At 46.8% G+C, this 22,516-nt stretch overlaps 1 protein-coding gene across 1 annotated transcript in view; it reads left to right on the forward strand.

The window, feature by feature from the left end:
- The first annotated feature begins 20,888 nt into the window (after positions 1-20,888).
- CLCN7 (chloride voltage-gated channel 7) overlaps positions 20,889-22,516 on the forward strand; it is a 90,161-nt gene continuing 88,533 nt past the window's right edge. The window contains exon 1 of the mRNA XM_077449473.1: positions 20,889-21,098. Coding sequence (XP_077305599.1) covers positions 20,994-21,098 — 105 coding nt within the window. The 5' untranslated portion in view covers positions 20,889-20,993. The remainder of the gene's footprint in view (positions 21,099-22,516) is intronic.

Genomic DNA, 22,516 nt, shown 5'->3' on the forward strand with positions numbered 1-22,516 from the left:
TCGAAAATATTTTGTGACCCGACTTTAGGGCCATGTATCTCGGGGTCACTTGGTGCTAGACACTTCAAATTTGGAAGAAAATCGGGTCGCAAAATGTCATTCTCTGCTCTAATAACTAATAACATTTTGCGACCCGATTTTGGGGCCACATATCTCGGGGTCACTTATAGCTAGAAACCCCAAATTTGGTATGCAAACACAATAATACTAGCACTACAACATATCCAAATTTGAAGTGTCTAGCACCAAGTGACCTCGAGATACATGGCCCTAAAATCAGGTCACAAAATATTTTCCAATGCGGTTGAAATAATGTCGAATCATGTTGAAATAATTTCGAATGCGGTTGAAATAATTTCGAATCATGTCGAATTCATTCGAATTCATTTGTTATATTTCTTTCGTATTCGTTGTAATTGGTTATTTTTTTATTCGGACATTCGGATGCATCCGAATGTCCAAATAAAAAAATAAAGATGCAAAATTCGGCCGAATTTCGATTCGTTACAAAACGAATTGCACAAGCCTAGCGGGCGCACGCCCGCTGGGAGCTCTGTGAGTGTGAACGCGGGTCCCACGGACTCAATGTCTGCGGGGATACCCACGATCGTCTCACAGAGAGGAAGAACGGGGAAATGCTGATGTAAACAAGCATCTCCCTGTTTTGCCTAATGACATACCTCCCCACTGTCCCTGATTTGGGGTAATGTCCCTCTGTCCCTCATTCCTCCTCATTTGTCCCTCATTTTGGTCTGATCTATATAGATGTATATAAAATGTACTTTTTATCTATCAAAAAGTGTTTTCCAGCGCTAAACCTTTCATCTGATTTCTAAATTGCTGCATTTGTAAATTCCAAAAGCCAATATGAAGGAATAGTAGTGTTAGAAAAAGCACTTGTGTGGGTTTAACCAATCTTGTTCTTTTGTAAAATTCTCCATTAAGGGGTGTGTCTTATGCCTGTATACTTTTGCTGATAGGTGTCCCTCATTCCCATCTCAAAAAGTTGGGAGGTATGTAGTGACACTGATCACAGCTCCCTGTAATCGGGGAGCGGTGATCAGTGTCATGTCACACACAGTCCTTTCCCCCAAAGTTAGAATCACTCCCTAGGACACACTTAACCCCTACAGCTCCACCTAGTGGTTAACCCCTTCACTGCTAGTCACATTTACACAGTAATCAATGCATTTTTAATTGCACTGATCACTGTATAAATGTGAAGAATCCCAAAATCGTGCCAAAAATGTCTGATGTGTCCGCCATAATGTCGCAGCCCCGATAAAAATCGCTGATCGCCACCATTACTAGTAAAAAAAAAAAAAAAAGAATAATAAAAATGCATAAAACTATCCCCTATTTTATAGACGCTATAACTTTTGCACAAACCAATCAATAACCGCTTACTGCGATTTTTTTTTTTTTAACCAAAAATATGTAGAAGAATACATATCGGCCTAAACTGAGGAAAAAATATATTTTTTTATATATCTTTGGGCTATATTTATTATAGCAAAAAGTAAAAAATAATGCGTTTTTTTCAAAATTGTCGCAAATTTTATTGTTTATATCGCAAAAAATAAAAACCGCAGAGGTGATCAAATACCACCAAAAGAAAGCTCTATTTGTGGGGGAAAAAGGACCTCAATTTTGTTTGGGAGCCATATCGCGCGACCACGCAATTGTCAGTTAAAACGACGCAGTGCCAAATTGCAAAAAGTGCTCTGGTCTTTGGCCAGCCAAATAGTCCGGGCTTAATTGGTTAAAGTGGAGTTCCACCCAAAAATTTAACTTCCACTTTAAGGGAAGGTGACCCTCTGACATGCCACAGTTGGCATGTCATTTTTTTAGGGGGGGAGCGGATGCCCTCTTTTTAGAGGGTCCCAGCTCCCACTTCCTCTGGGAGCACCGCGGCACCCAAAGGGAGATCACCTCTACCTCCCTCCCTTTCGGCAATCATCTGGGACAAGTCACAGGTCCCAGATGATTGCCTGGCCAGTCACGGCACGCCGCACGGCTCGCACATGTGCAGTGGATGCTCGGCTGTGAAGCCACAGCTGGGCGTCCCCACTTACAATTCCGGCGCCGCAGAGAGGAGGGAGAGGCGAGCGGGGCTTCGTTCCCCCACATTGCTGGACCGTGGGACAGGTAAGTGTCTGATTATTAAAAGTTGCAGTATTTGTAGCTGCTGACTTTAAAAACATTTTTTAAGCGGAACTCCACTTTAAGGTGAAAAGCCAGGAGGGTTTACAAACCCTTTAATAGTAAAAAAATAGAACTAAAAAAAGCAGAAAAGTTACAGTTGAATGGAGCAGGGGAGAAAGGCGTTAATTAGGGCTCATTAGCGTTATCTAAGGGGTTAAATAGTAAGCGAGTGATGTCAAATGCAGATCAAAGGTCACACCCCTGATCTACATATGAATTAAATAATAAATACAATGAAACAATACATATATATGTTGTAAGTAAGTGTTGTTGTACGCTGAATCAGGTGGAGAGTGTGACATCACTGCCACGCCTCTCCACATCTTCCAATCACAGAATAATTTGCATCCATTCAGAAAATGCTAATTGGCTGAGCAGCCGACCTCCCAAGTTCACAATGCAGCAGGGCAGTCACTGAGGATGGGACCCAGGAGCAAGTGGAGATCACTAGAGTAGTGGAGTCTGCTACATTGATTTCCAGCTTCCAGGGGCATCAGAAAGTCATGGTATACAGTATATACTGGGGTCCTCAAACTATGACCCTCCAGTTGCTCAAAAACTACAATTCCCATCATGCTTAGTCATGTCTGTAAATATCGGGGTTTTACAATGCCTCATGGGATGTGTAGTTCTGCGACAGCTGGAGGGCCGTAGTTTGAAGATCCCTGGTCTATACTGTACATAGTTACATTGGTCCAAGCTAGACTAATGTAACCACAAATATGTATAAACTATCCATCCCTGGAATTCTTCTTTAAATCTTGTATGTTCTACCAGTTAAAAAAAAAATCACCATGCACTTGTAAAGTGTTACTATTCCAGGACAAGCTACATGACGCCCCAAAGGGGACCTCCTCCGATGCGTTTCGCCCATCACTGTGAGCAGGCCCAGTGGTAGGTGAAAACCCTTAGTGATCAGGCCTGGGCTCTGTGCAGCTTGTACTGTTGTTCTGGAAGGTTTTACAAGCATTGGACTTCATGATGTTCAGCTGACTGTTTATCTCTGATTGTGTTGCTTTAATGCTTTAGGGTGCCATTAAAAATAAGCATGCGTGCCATACTTGTAACGTATTACCATTCTCACAAGGGGTGGCAATGGATTTCCTTAAAGAGGAACTGCAGTCGGTCATATGATTTGTTATAAAACATCTTTGCCATTCTGAAGCTTCCCTCCAACCACTTTGCATCTTATTTTTTATATATACTGTGATTCTGTATAAAATAAAAGTGTATAAAATATCCATACCTGGAATTCTTCTTAAGCCCCATACACACTATTAGTTTATCCTTCAGATTTTCCAAAACCATATAATATGAGGTCAAACCTTAGGAGTTTCAATTTATATGCAATCAGGCAGGCCCTTCTACTACATGGTTTTGGTAAATCTGAAGGAAAAACTCAGCAGAAAAACTGATATCCCTTGTACACACGGTTGGACATTCCGACGACAAAATCCGTCTGATTTTTTTCCGACGGATTTTGGCCCAAACTTGTCTTGCATCCACACGGTTATACAAAGTTGTCAGAAAATCTGATCATTCAGAACAAGGTGACGTAAACCGCATACGACGGGACTATAAAGAGGGCAGTAGCCAATAGCTTTTGTCTTGTAATTTATTCTGAGCATGCGTGGCACTTTGTCCGTCGGAATTGTCTACACGCGATCGGAATTTAAACGATTGAATTTTGTTGTCGGAAAATTTTAGATCCAGATCTCAAACTTCGTGTGTTGGAAATTCCAACGGAAAAAGTCAGATGGAGCCCACATACGATCGGATATTCCGACAACACAATTCGATCCCACATTTTTCGTCGGAAAGTCCGACCGTGTGTACAGGGCATTAGTGTGTATGAGGCTTTAGAATTTATCCAAAAATAAGCAGCACAAGCACATTCCTTTCTTCCAGAAGTCTCCCCTGTGATTGCCTACATTTCTATTTTCTTCTATAGATACTTTTCAAGAATTATGTTTCACAAATTTGTCATACAAATAAACAATGTAACAAAAAAGATACACGTTGTCAAAGTTGAGCCTTTATTGGACTTTTTTAAAATCCAGGTTATAGTGGGGGCACTGGGTACAGGGTGACCAGCCATGATGCAGAAGACCTCTGGGCAGCGCCAAGAATCTGGCTACATACATCCAGGAGGAGCAGGGTCAGAGCCGAGGAGGTTCAGACTTTTACCCCTAAACACTCTGAAAGGTGATAAAAAAAAATATTTAGAAGTGCACAAAATTAACCACTTAAGCCCCGGACCATTTTGCAGCTAAAGGACCAAGCATCTTTTTGCGATTTCGGCACTGCGTAGCTTTAACTGACAATTGCGCGGTCGTGCGACGTGGCTCCCAAACAAAATTGGCGTCCTTTTTTCCCCACAAATAGAGCTTTCTTTTGGTGGCATTTGATCACCTCTGCAGTTTTTATTTTTTGCGCTATAAACAAAAATAGAGTGACAATTTTGAAAAAATTCTATATTTTTTACTTTTTGCTATAATAAATATCCCCCAAAAATATATAAAAAAAACTTTTTTTTTCCTCAGTTTAGGCTGATATGTATTCTTCTACATGTTTTTGGTAAAAAAAAAATCACAATAAGTTTATTGATTGGTTTGCGCAAAAGTTAAAGCGTCTACAAAATAGGTGATAGTTTTATGGCATTTTTATTAATAATTTTTTTTACTAGTAATGGCGGCGATCAGCGATTTTCATTGTGACTGCGACATTATGGCGGACACGTCGGAAAAATTTTGATCCATTTTTGGGACCATTGGCATTAATACAGGGATCAGCTCGATTAAAAATGCACTGATTATTGTAAAAATGTCAATGGCAGTGAAGGGGTTAATCACTAGGGGGCAGTGTAGGGGTTAAGTGTGTGTGTGTTTTTTATTACTGTTGGGGGGCGTGGTTTGGCGTGTGACATCACTGATCGTCTTTCCCTATGACAGGGAACAGAAGATCAGTGACAGGCTCACTAGGAAGCACGAGGAGAGGTTTGTTTCCACTTACCTCTCCCCGTTCTTCAGCTCTGTGACCTGATCGCGGGACACCGGCGGTGATTGGGTCCGTGGGTCCTGTGGCCACGGAGCTCAGGACCGGGTCACGAGTGCGCCACCGGCAGCGCGTTCGCGACCCACGGCTGGGCACTTAAAGGGCAACGTACCTGTACGTGCTTGTGCCCAGCCGTGCCATTCTGCCGACGTATATCGGCGTGAGGCGGTCCTTAAGCGGTTAAAGCGGAACTCTAAGCAGATATAATGCAGCTCTGTAATCATTAATATGTAAAACAAAATATATATTTTAAATGGAAGAAGTGTAGGTTCTTGAATGTGACCTGGTATCAGCTTCTTGCAGTCCCTGTACAGCATAGCTGGAGTGTGGGAGCCAATCACTTCATGTGCTGACAAGAAGCATTCTATAGGTGTGCTATAGCAACCGCTCAGCGTTCACCTCCTATTGGCTGGAAGTAATATAAGGAGGAGTGTGATTGGTTGGTGTTTACAAGTCTTGCACAGAATATAAAAGATAATGTTATGCTGAGTAAATAGATATCTAACTGTCCCTCTTCAAAATTGCTCTTTCTCGTGGAATGGCGACAAATGACGAAACGTAAAAATCTCCATAGGCGACGCTTTAAATATTTTTACAGGTTACCAGTTTAGAGTTACAGAGGAGGTCTAGCGCGGGAATTATTGCGCTCGCTCTGATGTTCATGCGATACCTCACATGTGTGGTGCGACCGCTATTTACATATGCGGGCGAGACTTATGTCTGCACTCACTTCTACGCGAGGCACTTTAATTATTATTTGTTTGATCACTTTTATTCCTATCACGAGAACTGTGGATACATCCCTTGTGATAGAAATAATGTATGACAGGTCCTCTTTATAGAGAGATCTGGGGTCTATACGACCCCAAATATCTCCTCTACCTTTAACCACTTAAGGACCGAGCCTCTTTCTGAGCATTGTTGTTTACAAGTTAAAAAAAAAATTTTTGCTAGAAAATCACTTAGAACCCCCAAACATTATACATATTTTTTTCTAACACCCTAGAGAATAAAATGGTGGTCGTTGCAATACTTTCTGTCACACCATATTTGCGCAGCGGTCTTACAAGCGCACTTTTGTTGGAAAAAATACACTTTTTTTAAATTAAAAAAATAAGACAACAGTAAAGTCAGCCCAATTTTTGTTTTTTATATGGTGAAAGATAATGTTACGCCGAGTAAATTGATACCCAACATGTCACGCTTCAAAATTGCGCCCGCTTGTGGAATGGTGACAAACTTTTACCCTTAAAAATCTCCATGTGCGATGTTTAAAAAATTCTACAGGTTGCATGTTTTCAGTTACAGAGGAGGTCTAGGGCTTTTATTTTAAATTTTTACCTGTTTAAAAAAAAAAAATGGTGTCACTTTTATTCCTATTACAAGGAATGTAAACATCCCTTGTAATAGAAAAAATGCATGACAGGACCTCTTAAATAAGAGATGTGGGGTCAAAAAGAACTCAGATCTCATATTTACACTAAAATGCAATAAAAAAAATAATTTGACATTTACATTTTTTTTTTAACAACTTGACATCCACGCTATGGCCGAATGACGGCTACAGCGCGGACCTGAATTCCCGGGAGGCCGTCATATGACGGCCTCCCCTGTGAATGCTCCCTGCACACTGTGATCACCGAGTCACTGAGACTTGGATGATCACCGATCCGGGTAAGGGGTCGGTCCCGGCCCCTTACCATGTGATCAGCTGTCAGCCAATGACAGCTGATCACATGATTAAAACAAAAGCTTGGTGATCGTTTTTTTTTCTCCTCACGCTGACAGCGGAGGAGAAAAAAAATAGCCGATCACCGGCTCATCTTAACGGGACATCGGTCCCGAAAAGGAAGAGGCAATTATGCCTCACTAACAGAGCCCACAAGTGGAACCTATCAATGCCCACTAGTGGTGCCAATCAGTGCCACCTAGAAGTGCTGCCTATCAGTGTAACAGATCAGTGCCCATCACTGCCACCCATCAGTGCCCATCACTGCCACCTATCGGTGCCCATCAGTGCCACCTCATCAGCGTACATCAATGACAGACAAAAATGACCCGTTTTAACATTTTATAACAAAATGTAAAAAAATAAATCGGTCTTTTTACATTTGAAAAAAATAAATAAAAAATCAGTGATCAAATACCACCAAAAGAAAGCTCTATTTGGGGGAAAAAAAATATAAAAATTTTATTTGGGTACAGTGTTGTATGACTGCGCAATTGTCATTCAAAGTGCATCAGCACTGAAAGCTGAAAATTGGCCTGGATAGGAGGGGGGTTTAAGTGCCCAGTAATCAAGTGGTTAAATGGCCCTTTAAGAGTTATGGGTGGAAGAGACGTTTTGATGTCGCTTCCGCCCTATATTGTTATGGAGATGGGTGGGGGCATCTTCCCGTCACTTGTCTCCATGCCCAGCAAGAGTGAAGATCCGTTCGCCTCCACCGCTGCCGGTGGATCCGGTAAGCGGTGGAGGGCACCGCAGCACGGTGGGAGGGGGGGGCCCTCTCCCACCGCCGATAAAAGTGATCTTGTGGGGAATCCGCCACAGAGACCACTTTTATCTGAAACCAGACAGCTCACTGAAGAAGAGGATAACGGGGTTATGGCAGCTAGATGCTGCCATAACAACGATACTCCTCTTCAAACAGCAGACGTATAACGACGGTGGGCAGTCCGGAAGGGGTTAAAAGCAATAGATAAGAAAAAAAAAAACATTGATCTTATGCTTTAAAAAAATAAATACAAATAGTTACTTCCACCCAAGACTGGAAGTAACTACTAGATCAAAGAGGTGAGGAGAGACAATCTGGTCTCTCCTGACCTCTGTGGCCAGCTGCGCAAACCAGCGTATCATTTTATGCACTCGCTGATAAGAACTGAAAGCCCAAAGAGACACTGGTGAGTAGTGATGGACGAACTTCCGACGGGACGTTTCGCGAACGCGAAATGCGAACGGACCCAAACGTTCGCGAAACCGAACGTTCGCCGCGGGCCCCATTGACTTCAATGGGAGGCGAACTTTGCAAACCTTCATGTCGAATTTGCGGCCACGTGGTAATTATTAGGGGGTAAAACGTAGTCCCACCATCTGGACAATGACATAATACATGTATGAGGTGAATTTGGGATCGATAACTACAAGCATTTTTATTTTATTTGGGAAATTGTTCTAACAATTCAGGACTATGGAGCTAATGAAGGCAATGGAGGAGAGGGAAGGTCAGGGACCAGGGTAGGCAAAGAAGAGGGTGCAGGAGATGATCACCAGCAGCGTGACATACCGGAATGACACATGCACCGTGATAGAGGCATCTGACAGCAGCACCGTAATACAGAGCACTGACAGCAGCACCGTGACATACAGCGCTGACAGCAGCACCGTGACATACAGCGCTGACAGCAGCACCGTGACATACAGCGCTGACAGCAGCACCGTGACATACAGCGCTGACAGCAGCACCGTGACATACAGCGCTGACAGCAGCACCGTGACATACAGCGCTGACAGCAGCACCGTGACATACAGCGCTGACAGCAGCACCGTGACATACAGCGCTGACAGCAGCACCGTGACATACAGCGCTGACAGCAGCACCGTAAGCAGCCCCAGGAGGAAGTCAGCACAGCACAGGGATGGTGTGATCCCCTCATAATAAGAACCCCCAGGAGGAAGTCAGCACAGCACAGGGATAGTGTGATCCCTTCATAATAAGAACCCCCAGGAGGAAGTCAGCACAGCACAGGGATATCATAAGCAGCCCCAGTAGAAATATGACACCGCTCAACCTCTTCAAAGAGGAGGGTAGGGGCATATAGTACGGTGTGCTTTTTTGGGTCAAGGAAGTGAGCCAAATGAATTAAGAAGGTCTGTGTGCTTGATTAAAAAAATAGTTTATAGACATATACATGGTCTACTGGTCACATGTGTTGAATTCCTCCGAGATCCATGCCTCATTCATTTTTAGAAATGTGAGGTAGTTAACACTGTGGTGAGCTAGGCGAGTACGCTTATCGGTCACAATCCCCCCTGCTGCGCTGAACGTCCTTTCGGACAGGACACTGGATGAGGGGCAAGCCAACAGTTCGATTGCAAATTGGGCAAGCTCTGGCCAGAGGTCAAGCCTGCCCACCCAGTAGTCTAGGGGTTCATCACTCCTCAGAGCGTCCACATCGGCCGTTAACCCAATGTAGTCGGACACCTGACGGTCTAGGCGTTCCCTGATGCTGGATCCGGATGACACCTGTCGATGGGTCGGCTGAAAGAATGACCTCATATCCGAAGTCACCAACACATCTTCAAACCGGCCTCTTCTTGCAGGCGCTGTTGGATTGGTACCCGCAAATCCTTCTCTGGGAGTGGGAATTGCTCCTCTGCCAGCGCACGCAAAAGCAGAATGCAGCATTTCTCGAAGCAAGGCCTGGAAGTGCTGCATTCTGACAGCCCTCTGCGACGGCGGTAACATTTCCGCCATTTTGTGTTTGTACCGGGGGTCTAAGTACGTTGCCACCCAGTACTGGTCCTTGACCCTCATGCTTTTTATACGGGGGTCCCTATTAAAACACTGGAGCATGAAGGCCCCCATTTGCACTAAAGTGGAAGCGGTGTGGTGGCCTGGCTCCTGCTCATCATCCAGGATAATGTCGTCCTCTTCATTCTCCTCTCCCCATCCTCGCACAACAGGGATCCCAGAAAGGTTTAAAGCATGCTCTTCTTGCTCCTGCTCATCCGCCCCGGCACCATCCTCCTCTGACTCCTCATCAGACTCCTGTTGTTGACTTGTCTCAGATAGAGTAGCCCCCCCTGGGAATTCATCCAGCATTGCGACTTCCTCATCTTCCCGCTCCTGCTCCTCCACAGCCTGATCAATGACACGACGCAATGCACGCTCCAGAAAGAAGGCATAAGGTACCATGTCACTGATGGCGCCATGGCTGCGACTGACCAGTTTGGTGATCTCCTCAAATGGCCGCAGAAGTCTGCATGTGTCGCGCATGAGCAGCCACTGGCGCGGTGAAAAAAAACCCAGCTCCCCAGAACCGTTTCTTTCGCAGAGTTCATACAGGTAGACGTTAACTGCACGTTTCTGCTGGAGCAGCCTATCAAGCATATAGAAGGTTGAGTTCCATCGCGTCGGGCAATCGCAAATAAGACGTCTGACCGGCAGATGGTGTCGCCGCTGAATGTCAGCAAGGCGAGCCATGGCCGTGTAAGATCTTCTGAAATGGGCCGAGATTTTCCTTGCCTGCCGCAAGATGTCCTGGACCCCAGGGTATTTGACAAGGAATCGCTGCACGACCAAGTTTAAGACGTGTGCCATGCACGGCACGTGCGTGATTTTGCCCTGTTTCAATGCGCTAAGCAGATTGGCACCGTTGTCACACACCACTTTACCAACTGTCAAATTGAGCGGTGTTAGCCACTCATCTGCCTGTGAACGCAAAGCTGAAAGGAGTGCCGGGCCAGTGTGGCTCTTTGCTTCCAGGCACAACAGACGCAGCACGGCATGGCAACGTCTCACCTGGCATGTGGAATAGGTTCTGGGGAGCTTGGGCGGTGCAGTGGAAGAGACGCTAGCAGCGGAAAAGGAGGAGGCAGCTGAGGAGGAGAGGGAGGAGGATGGAGTAGGAGGAGGAGAAGAAGAGTCAGGCCTGCATGCAATCCGTGGCGGTAAAACCAAATCTACACGGGTGCCACGGGTTACATGCTTGACGGCCGTCAGAAGGTTCACCCAGTGGGCAGTAAAACTGATATACCTTCCCTGCCCGTGTTTGCTAGACCACGTGTCTGTGGTCAGATGTATCTTGGCACCGACACTGTGTGCCAGAGATACATTCACTTGCCGCTGAACATGGCCATATAGCTCTGGGATGCCCTTCTCTGAGAAATACTTCCTTCCTGGGACCTTCCATTGTGGTGTTCCAATGGCCACAAATTTGCGAAAGGCCTCCGAGTCCACCAGTTTATATGGCAGTAGTTGGCGGGCTATGAGTTCTGACAAGCCAGCCGCCAACCGTTGGGCAAGAGGGTTATCCGGCATCATCATTTTTTTACGCTCAAACATTAGGCCCACGGAAGCCTGCCTTTTTGCAGAAAAATGTGAGCTTGGCGTGATGGAAGGTGGAGTGGAGGACAATTGTGAGGAGAGAGGAGAAGGAGAAGTAGAAGACGAGGCTGGACGGTGAGAGCCTGCAGTGTGGCTTTGTGTGTTCCGTTGCTCCCACTGGGCTCGGTGATGGCTGCTCATGTGCCTTCTTAAGGCGGTCGTCCCTAGGTGAGTATTGGGCTTACCGCGACTAACGCGTTGACTGCAAAGATTGCAGATGGCAACGCTATTGTCAGCAGCGGACACGTTAAAAAAAGCCCACACTGCGGAGCCATGTGCCGGTGTCCTGGGAGCGCCAGATGTGACCGTACATGGTCGATGACTCGCTCCTGATACATTTGCAGTCTGCTTTGTCCCTGCTGTGCAATGTAAGTCATTGCTGCTTCTCCTCCCTATCTGCTGGTCCATATCTCCCTCTGAACTCCCCTCCTCTTCCTCTCTTGTGGGCACCCACGTGACATCACTAGACACGTCATCATCAACGTCACCTTCCCCACCGCTATAAGTAGAGATCTCGGAGTAGGCAGCAACACCGGGGACCAACCTCCTCCTTGGGCTGATCTGGGTACTGGCGTCAGACTGCTGAGTAGCGCTTGTTGCTACCTCCTCTTCCTGATCCAATACCAAGAGTGGCTGCGCATCAGAAATGTCCTCTTGATATGGATCGGAAAATAATTCCAGTGACTCAAGCGGAAGGTATGTGGTGGTGGTGGTGGTGGTGGTCGTGTTGTTGGTGGTAGTGTCTTTGGGGGTGCACATAGCAGAGAGTGAAGAAGAGGGTGCAGATCGAGAGGATGAGGAGGGTGCAGAAGAGTAAGGCTGAGCGAGCCACTCAACCAAGTCTGGTGCATCCTTTAAAGTAATTGAACGCACCTTCTGCAACTTCCCACTTTGGCTCAAGCCTGTTGCTCCTGCCCTACCCCTACCACCCCTGCGGAAGGGCCTGCCTCTTCCTCTGCATGTCATTTTTTAAATGACCCTGTGACAAAACTCTTAGTCCCTATACCGCTGAAGGACTGCTGCAGTATAGGTGAGCGGTCAGCAGTGGTGCACGTCAACCCTATCTATTGTGGACCTATAGCGGTCCTTACAGAACAGCAGACTGTACCGCACTCAAGCCTATGTACCGTAGCACCCTATACCAAGTTACCAGTCCTTATAAGAACTTTTGTGGACCAAGCAGGTTGTGTATTAGTGTTTAGCAGACTGTACGTCAGTCCCTATACCGCTGAAGGACTGCTGCAGTATAGGGCAGCGGTCAGCAGTGGTGCACGTCAACCCTATCTATTGTGGACCGATAGCGGTCCTTACAGAACAGCAGACTGTACCGCACTCAAGCCTATGTACCGTAGCACCCTATACCAAGTTACCAGTCCTTATAAGAACTTTTGTGGAACAAGCAGGTTGTGTGTTAGTGATTAGCAGACTGTACGTCAGTCCCTATACCGCTGAAGGACTGCTGCAGTATAGGGCAGCGGTCAGCAGTGGTGCACGTCAACCCTATCTATTGTGGACCGATAGCGGTCCTTACAGAACAGCAGACTGTACCGCACTCAAGCCTATGTACCGTAGCACCCTATACCAAGTTACCAGTCCTTATAAGAACTTTTGTGGAACAAGCAGGTTGTGTATTAGTGTTTAGCAGACTGTACGTCAGTCCCTATACCGCTGAAGGACTGCTGCAGTATAGGGCAGCGGTCAGCAGTGGTGCACGTCAACCCTATCTATTGTGGACCGATAGCGGTCCTTACAGAACAGCAGACTGTACCGCACTCAAGCCTATGTACCGTAGCACCCTATACCAAGTTACCAGTCCTTATAAGAACTTTTGTGGAACAAGCAGGTTGTGTGTTAGTGATTAGCAGACTGTACGTCAGTCCCTATACCGCTGAAGGACTGCTGCAGTATAGGTGAGCGGTCAGCAGTGGTGCACGTCAACCCTATCTATTGTGGACCTATAGCGGTCCTTACAGAACAGCAGACTGTACCGCACTCAAGCCTATGTACCGTAGCACCCTATACCAAGTTACCAGTCCTTATAAGAACTTTTGTGGACCAAGCAGGTTGTGTATTAGTGTTTAGCAGACTGTACGTCAGTCCCTATACCGCTGAAGGACTGCTGCAGTATAGGGCAGCGGTCAGCAGTGGTGCACGTCAACCCTATCTATTGTGGACCGATAGCGGTCCTTACAGAACAGCAGACTGTACCGCACTCAAGCCTATGTACCGTAGCACCCTATACCAAGTTACCAGTCCTTATAAGAACTTTTGTGGAACAAGCAGGTTGTGTGTTAGTGATTAGCAGACTGTACGTCAGTCCCTATACCGCTGAAGGACTGCTGCAGTATAGGTGAGCGGTCAGCAGTGGTGCACGTCAACCCTATCTATTGTGGACCTATAGCGGTCCTTACAGAACAGCAGACTGTACCGCACTCAAGCCTATGTACCGTAGCACCCTATACCAAGTTACCAGTCCTTATAAGAACTTTTGTGGACCAAGCAGGTTGTGTATTAGTGTTTAGCAGACTGTACGTCAGTCCCTATACCGCTGAAGGACTGCTGCAGTATAGGGCAGCGGTCAGCAGTGGTGCACGTCAACCCTATCTATTGTGGACCGATAGCGGTCCTTACAGAACAGCAGACTGTACCGCACTCAAGCCTATGTACCGTAGCACCCTATACCAAGTTACCAGTCCTTATAAGAACTTTTGTGGAACAAGCAGGTTGTGTGTTAGTGATTAGCAGACTGTACGTCAGTCCCTATACCGCTGAAGGACTGCTGCAGTATAGGGCAGCGGTCAGCAGTGGTGCACGTCAACCCTATCTATTGTGGACCGATAGCGGTCCTTACAGAACAGCAGACTGTACCGCACTCAAGCCTATGTACCGTAGCACCCTATACCAAGTTACCAGTCCTTATAAGAACTTTTGTGGAACAAGCAGGTTGTGTGTTAGTGATTAGCAGACTGTACGTCAGTCCCTATACCGCTGAAGGACTGCTGCAGTATAGGTGAGCGGTCAGCAGTGGTGCACGTCAACCCTATCTATTGTGGACCTATAGCGGTCCTTACAGAACAGCAGACTGTACCGCACTCAAGCCTATGTACCGTAGCACCCTATACCAAGTTACCAGTCCTTATAAGAACTTTTGTGGACCAAGCAGGTTGTGTATTAGTGTTTAGCAGACTGTACGTCAGTCCCTATACCGCTGAAGGACTGCTGCAGTATAGGGCAGCGGTCAGCAGTGGTGCACGTCAACCCTATCTATTGTGGACCGATAGCGGTCCTTACAGAACAGCAGACTGTACCGCACTCAAGCCTATGTACCGTAGCACCCTATACCAAGTTACCAGTCCTTATAAGAACTTTTGTGGAACAAGCAGGTTGTGTGTTAGTGATTAGCAGACTGTACGTCAGTCCCTATACCGCTGAAGGACTGCTGCAGTATAGGGCAGCGGTCAGCAGTGGTGCACGTCAACCCTATCTATTGTGGACCGATAGCGGTCCTTACAGAACAGCAGACTGTACCGCACTCAAGCCTATGTACCGTAGCACCCTATACCAAGTTACCAGTCCTTATAAGAACTTTTGTGGAACAAGCAGGTTGTGTATTAGTGTTTAGCAGACTGTACGTCAGTCCCTATACCGCTGAAGGACTGCTGCAGTATAGGGCAGCGGTCAGCAGTGGTGCACGTCAACCCTATCTATTGTGGACCGATAGCGGTCCTTACAGAACAGCAGACTGTACCGCACTCAAGCCTATGTACCGTAGCACCCTATACCAAGTTACCAGTCCTTATAAGAACTTTTGTGGAACAAGCAGGTTGTGTGTTAGTGATTAGCAGACTGTACGTCAGTCCCTATACCGCTGAAGGACTGCTGCAGTATAGGTGAGCGGTCAGCAGTGGTGCACGTCAACCCTATCTATTGTGGACCTATAGCGGTCCTTACAGAACAGCAGACTGTACCGCACTCAAGCCTATGTACCGTAGCACCCTATACCAAGTTACCAGTCCTTATAAGAACTTTTGTGGACCAAGCAGGTTGTGTATTAGTGTTTAGCAGACTGTACGTCAGTCCCTATACCGCTGAAGGACTGCTGCAGTATAGGGCAGCGGTCAGCAGTGGTGCACGTCAACCCTATCTATTGTGGACCGATAGCGGTCCTTACAGAACAGCAGACTGTACCGCACTCAAGCCTATGTACCGTAGCACCCTATACCAAGTTACCAGTCCTTATAAGAACTTTTGTGGAACAAGCAGGTTGTGTGTTAGTGATTAGCAGACTGTACGTCAGTCCCTATACCGCTGAAGGACTGCTGCAGTATAGGTGAGCGGTCAGCAGTGGTGCACGTCAACCCTATCTATTGTGGACCTATAGCGGTCCTTACAGAACAGCAGACTGTACCGCACTCAAGCCTATGTACCGTAGCACCCTATACCAAGTTACCAGTCCTTATAAGTACTTTTGTGGACCAAGCAGGTTGTGTATTAGTGTTTAGCAGACTGTACGTCAGTCCCTATACCGCTGAAGGACTGCTGCAGTATAGGGCAGCGGTCAGCAGTGGTGCACGTCAACCCTATCTATTGTGGACCGATAGCGGTCCTTACAGAACAGCAGACTGTACCGCACTCAAGCCTATGTACCGTAGCACCCTATACCAAGTTACCAGTCCTTATAAGAACTTTTGTGGAACAAGCAGGTTGTGTGTTAGTGATTAGCAGACTGTACGTCAGTCCCTATACCGCTGAAGGACTGCTGCAGTATAGGGCAGCGGTCAGCAGTGGTGCACGTCAACCCTATCTATTGTGGACCGATAGCGGTCCTTACAGAACAGCAGACTGTACCGCACTCAAGCCTATGTACCGTAGCACCCTATACCAAGTTACCAGTCCTTATAAGAACTTTTGTGGAACAAGCAGGTTGTGTGTTAGTGATTAGCAGACTGTACGTCAGTCCCTATACCGCTGAAGGACTGCTGCAGTATAGGTGAGCGGTCAGCAGTGGTGCACGTCAACCCTATCTATTGTGGACCTATAGCGGTCCTTACAGAACAGCAGACTGTACCGCACTCAAGCCTATGTACCGTAGCACCCTATACCAAGTTACCAGTCCTTATAAGAACTTTTGTGGACCAAGCAGGTTGTGTATTAGTGTTTAGCAGACTGTACGTCAGTCCCTATACCGCTGAAGGACTGCTGCAGTATAGGGCAGCGGTCAGCAGTGGTGCACGTCAACCCTATCTATTGTGGACCGATAGCGGTCCTTACAGAACAGCAGACTGTACCGCACTCAAGCCTATGTACCGTAGCACCCTATACCAAGTTACCAGTCCTTATAAGAACTTTTGTGGAACAAGCAGGTTGTGTGTTAGTGATTAGCAGACTGTACGTCAGTCCCTATACCGCTGAAGGACTGCTGCAGTATAGGGCAGCGGTCAGCAGTGGTGCACGTCAACCCTATCTATTGTGGACCGATAGCGGTCCTTACAGAACAGCAGACTGTACCGCACTCAAGCCTATGTACCGTAGCACCCTATACCAAGTTACCAGTCCTTATAAGAACTTTTGTGGAACAAGCAGGTTGTGTGTTAGTGATTAGCAGACTGTACGTCAGTCCCTATACCGCTGAAGGACTGCTGCAGTATAGGTGAGCGGTCAGCAGTGGTGCACGTCAACCCTATCTATTGTGGACCTATAGCGGTCCTTACAGAACAGCAGACTGTACCGCACTCAAGCCTATGTACCGTAGCACCCTATACCAAGTTACCAGTCCTTATAAGTACTTTTGTGGACCAAGCAGGTTGTGTATTAGTGTTTAGCAGACTGTACGTCAGTCCCTATACCGCTGAAGGACTGCTGCAGTATAGGGCAGCGGTCAGCAGTGGTGCACGTCAACCCTATCTATTGTGGACCGATAGCGGTCCTTACAGAACAGCAGACTGTACCGCACTCAAGCCTATGTACCGTAGCACCCTATACCAAGTTACCAGTCCTTATAAGAACTTTTGTGGAACAAGCAGGTTGTGTGTTAGTGATTAGCAGACTGTACGTCAGTCCCTATACCGCTGAAGGACTGCTGCAGTATAGGGCAGCGGTCAGCAGTGGTGCACGTCAACCCTATCTATTGTGGACCGATAGCGGTCCTTACAGAACAGCAGACTGTACCGCACTCAAGCCTATGTACCGTAGCACCCTATACCAAGTTACCAGTCCTTATAAGAACTTTTGTGGAACAAGCAGGTTGTGTGTTAGTGATTAGCAGACTGTACGTCAGTCCCTATACCGCTGAAGGACTGCTGCAGTATAGGTGAGCGGTCAGCAGTGGTGCACGTCAACCCTATCTATTGTGGACCTATAGCGGTCCTTACAGAACAGCAGACTGTACCGCACTCAAGCCTATGTACCGTAGCACCCTATACCAAGTTACCAGTCCTTATAAGAACTTTTGTGGACCAAGCAGGTTGTGTATTAGTGTTTAGCAGACTGTACGTCAGTCCCTATACCGCTGAAGGACTGCTGCAGTATAGGGCAGCGGTCAGCAGTGGTGCACGTCAACCCTATCTATTGTGGACCGATAGCGGTCCTTACAGAACAGCAGACTGTACCGCACTCAAGCCTATGTACCGTAGCACCCTATACCAAGTTACCAGTCCTTATAAGAACTTTTGTGGAACAAGCAGGTTGTGTGTTAGTGATTAGCAGACTGTACGTCAGTCCCTATACCGCTGAAGGACTGCTGCAGTATAGGGCAGCGGTCAGCAGTGGTGCACGTCAACCCTATCTATTGTGGACCGATAGCGGTCCTTACAGAACAGCAGACTGTACCGCACTCAAGCCTATGTACCGTAGCACCCTATACCAAGTTACCAGTCCTTATAAGAACTTTTGTGGAACAAGCAGGTTGTGTGTTAGTGATTAGCAGACTGTACGTCAGTCCCTATACCGCTGAAGGACTGCTGCAGTATAGGTGAGCGGTCAGCAGTGGTGCACGTCAACCCTATCTATTGTGGACCGATAGCGGTCCTTACAGAACAGCAGACTGTACCGCACTCAAGCCTATGTACCGTAGCACCCTATACCAAGTTACCAGTCCTTATAAGAACTTTTGTGGACCAAGCAGGTTGTGTATTAGTGTTTAGCAGACTGTACGTCAGTCCCTATACCGCTGAAGGACTGCTGCAGTATAGGGCAGCGGTCAGCAGTGGTGCACGTCAACCCTATCTATTGTGGACCGATAGCGGTCCTTACAGAACAGCAGACTGTACCGCACTCAAGCCTATGTACCGTAGCACCCTATACCAAGTTACCAGTCCTTATAAGAACTTTTGTGGACCAAGCAGGTTGTGTATTAGTGTTTAGCAGACTGTACGTCAGTCCCTATACCGCTGAAGGACTGCTGCAGTATAGGGCAGCGGTCAGCAGTGGTGCACGTCAACCCTATCTATTGTGGACCGATAGCGGTCCTTACAGAACAGCAGACTGTACCGCACTCAAGCCTATGTACCGTAGCACCCTATACCAAGTTACCAGTCCTTATAAGAACTTTTGTGGAACAAGCAGGTTGTGTGTTAGTGATTAGCAGACTGTACGTCAGTCCCTATACCGCTGAAGGACTGCTGCAGTATAGGGCAGCGGTCAGCAGTGGTGCACGTCAACCCTATCTATTGTGGACCGATAGCGGTCCTTACAGAACAGCAGACTGTACCGCACTCAAGCCTATGTACCGTAGCACCCTATACCAAGTTACCAGTCCTTATAAGAACTTTTGTGGAACAAGCAGGTTGTGTGTTAGTGATTAGCAGACTGTACGTCAGTCCCTATACCGCTGAAGGACTGCTGCAGTATAGGGCAGCGGTCAGCAGTGGTGCACGTCAACCCTATCTATTGTGGACCGATAGCGGTCCTTACAGAACAGCAGACTGTACCGCACTCAAGCCTATGTACCGTAGCACCCTATACCAAGTTACCAGTCCTTATAAGAACTTTTGTGGAACAAGTGAGTTGTGAATGTTTAGCAGACTGCAGCAGAAGGGCAGCAGTCAAGTATAATATCCTTTCTATATTTGGAAGAAAGAATATTATACATGTACAAGCCTATTACTGTACCACTGATACCAGTCCTGAAAAGAACCTTTGTGGAACTAATAATAACAGCAAGTCTTTAAAATTACCCTCACTGCCTGACAACACTGCTTCCTTCCTGTCCCTATACAAATTGGCAAAAAAAGAGAACGATTAGTGGTTACTGGAACAGCTCTTTTGTGGACCTTGATAGTAACAGCTAATGATGATGATGATGATGATGATGATGAAAGACTAATCTGGCTGTCCCTGTAGCATACACCGTCCTTTCCCTTTCTCTAAACTAACAAAAGACACTCAGGCTGCTGCAAGAATCAGCAGCACAGCAAACCTATCAACACCTAACACCTATACCAGTCCTGAAAAGAACTTTTGTGTACCAAATAGCTAGTGGTTTATCTCTCCCTACTCCACACAGGAACCTGTCCCTATCGTAACAGAAGAAAGAATGTAAAATGGCCACCGGATCGGGTGTATTTATAGGTTAGGGGGAATGTACAAGTGTCCATGTGCTGTCATGTCTCAATTGGCTGTCCTGTATCACATGATAAACGTGTCACCAAAGGTTAAAGTTCTTGTATACATTAAACACGTAAGTCCGCCGCGGCGAACGACGGAAAAAGGCGTTCGAACGTGCGGACCGCGAATGTCGGAAATTCGCCGCGAAACGACCGCCGGGCGAACCGTTCGGCCATCACTACTGGTGAGCGATGGGAGGGGGAGACAACCCCCCCACAGGTTATAAAAGTGATCCAGTGGCTGATCAGCCGCTCGGATCACTTTTATGAGAAAGAGAATCGCCGGCTGAAAAAAGAAAAATAGCAGGGCTATGGCTGATAGCTTCAACCATAACCCCCGTCTTGAAGTGTTGTGATGAGGCCATACAGTGTGTAGCACTCTCCTAGTATAGAGCAGGCTGATGGGAAAATGTAGTTCTGCTCCCCTGTAACCAGCACACCTCCCAACTTTTTGAGATGGGAATGAGGGACACCTATGAGAAAAAGTAAGCAGGCATAGGACACGCCCCTTGCCACGCCCCCTTAAAGGAGAATTGTACAAAAAACAAGATTGGTTAAACCCACAAGTGCTTTTTTTTATCGCTAATATTCCTTTATATTGGCTTTTGGAATTTACAAAGGCAGCAATTTAGAAATCAGATGAATGGTTTAGCGCTGGAAAACACTTTTTGATAGATAAAAATTGCATTTTATGTACATCTATATGGATCAGACCAAAATGAGGGACAAATGAGGAGGAAAAAGGGACAGAGGGACATTGCTCCAAATCAGGGACAGTTGGGAGCTGTGCTGTAGGTAACAGCCTCACGTGCTCTCCAGCGCTGTCAGAGAAGCAGCGATCGATCACGTGACCACACTTTTGGCGCTAGGACTACATCTCCCGGCATGCAGCGGGGGCTCACTTCCTGGTGTGGTCTCAGGGGCGGTCCGTAGTCGGGTTGGTCACGTGATTCAGGGGGAATCTGTGAGAGCTGAGAGTGTCACATGCCCAAACACTGACCGGCGGAGACCCAGCGGGAGAGACATGGCCAACGTGGCCACCCGGGAGTCCTGGTCCGGCCGGCCTGAGGAGGAGGGGGGACCCGCCGAGAGGACCCCGCTGCTCAACGGAGCCGGGACACCGAGACGGGTGAGAGACCCTCATAGGGTGACGCCATGACTGAGAGACCCTCATAGGGTGACACTGGGGGCATCTCTTAGGGTGGCACTGGAAGCCCTTCATAGGGTGACACTGGGGGCATCTCTTAGGGTGACACTGGGGGCATCTCTTAGGGTGGCACTGGAAGCCCTTTATAGGGTGACACTGGGGGCCCCTCATAGGGTGTCACCATGACTGAGAGCCCCTCATAGGGTGACACTGGGAGGCCCCTCATAGGGTGACACCATGACTGGGAGCCCCTCATAGGGTGACGCCATGACTGGGAGCCCCTCATAGGGTGATGAGATGTGGTGATGATTGGTGAGAACACACAGATTATCATTGCAGGGTGTCAGAGATCATCGTGTTGGCTGCACAGTACAGGTGTCTGTATAGGTGCCCAGACATGTGAGGTGGCGGTGATGTGCCCACATGGGGAATTCGGAGGCTACTGTTGAGCAGATAGAATCCACTGATCTCCCGTCCCTGACTGACCCACCTCAGTGTATACAACCTGCTCTGATCTGTGTGGTCAGTATGAGCCATTCATTGACACCGTGGGGGAAAATTTACTAAAACAGGAGAGTGTGAAATCTGGTGCAGCTCTGCCCAGAAACCAATCAGCTTCCAGGTTTCATAGTTAAAGCTCAATTGAACAAGCTGAAGTAAGAAGCTGATTGGCTACCATGCACAGCTGCACCAGAGTCTGAGTCCTCCAGTGTTTAGTAAATCAGTGATGGACATTGTCATTCACAAGATGGTCAACCCCGGCCATTGAGCCATAGAGAGAAGATGTGAGTTGGGCATACAGGAACAGTCCTGAGGACAATCCCCGCTATTTATAGAGCGGTAAATGACCACATAGGGGCCCATTGAACCCTGGAGGGCCATTTAGTCCAGACTCTATAGGAAATGTCCACTCAAATCTCATCTACCATGCTGCTCATTAAAGTATAATTTCTTGCTTATCTCTGCATCCACGGTGTTCATAAACAAGTTCATGGAGTAGTACTCTCTTGTATTTGGATTAGGGATGCACCAATACCTTTTATTTATTTTTTTTCAATTTAGTACTGATACTTTGTAAAAAATTTTTTATAGTACTCACCGATACCTACCGCAACTGTTTTGTTTTAACTTTAGCTGTCAGCAATTGTACAAAGCTTTGAAATGTTATTTACAAATTAAATAGATATTTTTTTTTTTTTTTGGTTTAGCCTTGAAAATGTGAAATGTGTAAATATTTGTTAATGTGTAAAAATATTCACTAACAGCAAACGATAAAAAAGTTTTAATTTATTGTTTATAAAATAGACGTGAACAAAAGAAAAAAAGTAGGGAAATAATAATTAAATGGAGGAGGATAGGAAGTTAATTAAGGCTGAGTAGAGTAAATTAAGGGTCATTAA

This window comes from Lithobates pipiens, unplaced genomic scaffold (genome assembly GCF_037356315.1).
Source record: "Lithobates pipiens isolate NorthernLeopardFrog02 unplaced genomic scaffold, aLitPip1_a1.2 Scaffold_22, whole genome shotgun sequence".
In the NCBI taxonomy this organism is placed as follows: Eukaryota; Metazoa; Chordata; class Amphibia; order Anura; family Ranidae; genus Lithobates; species Lithobates pipiens.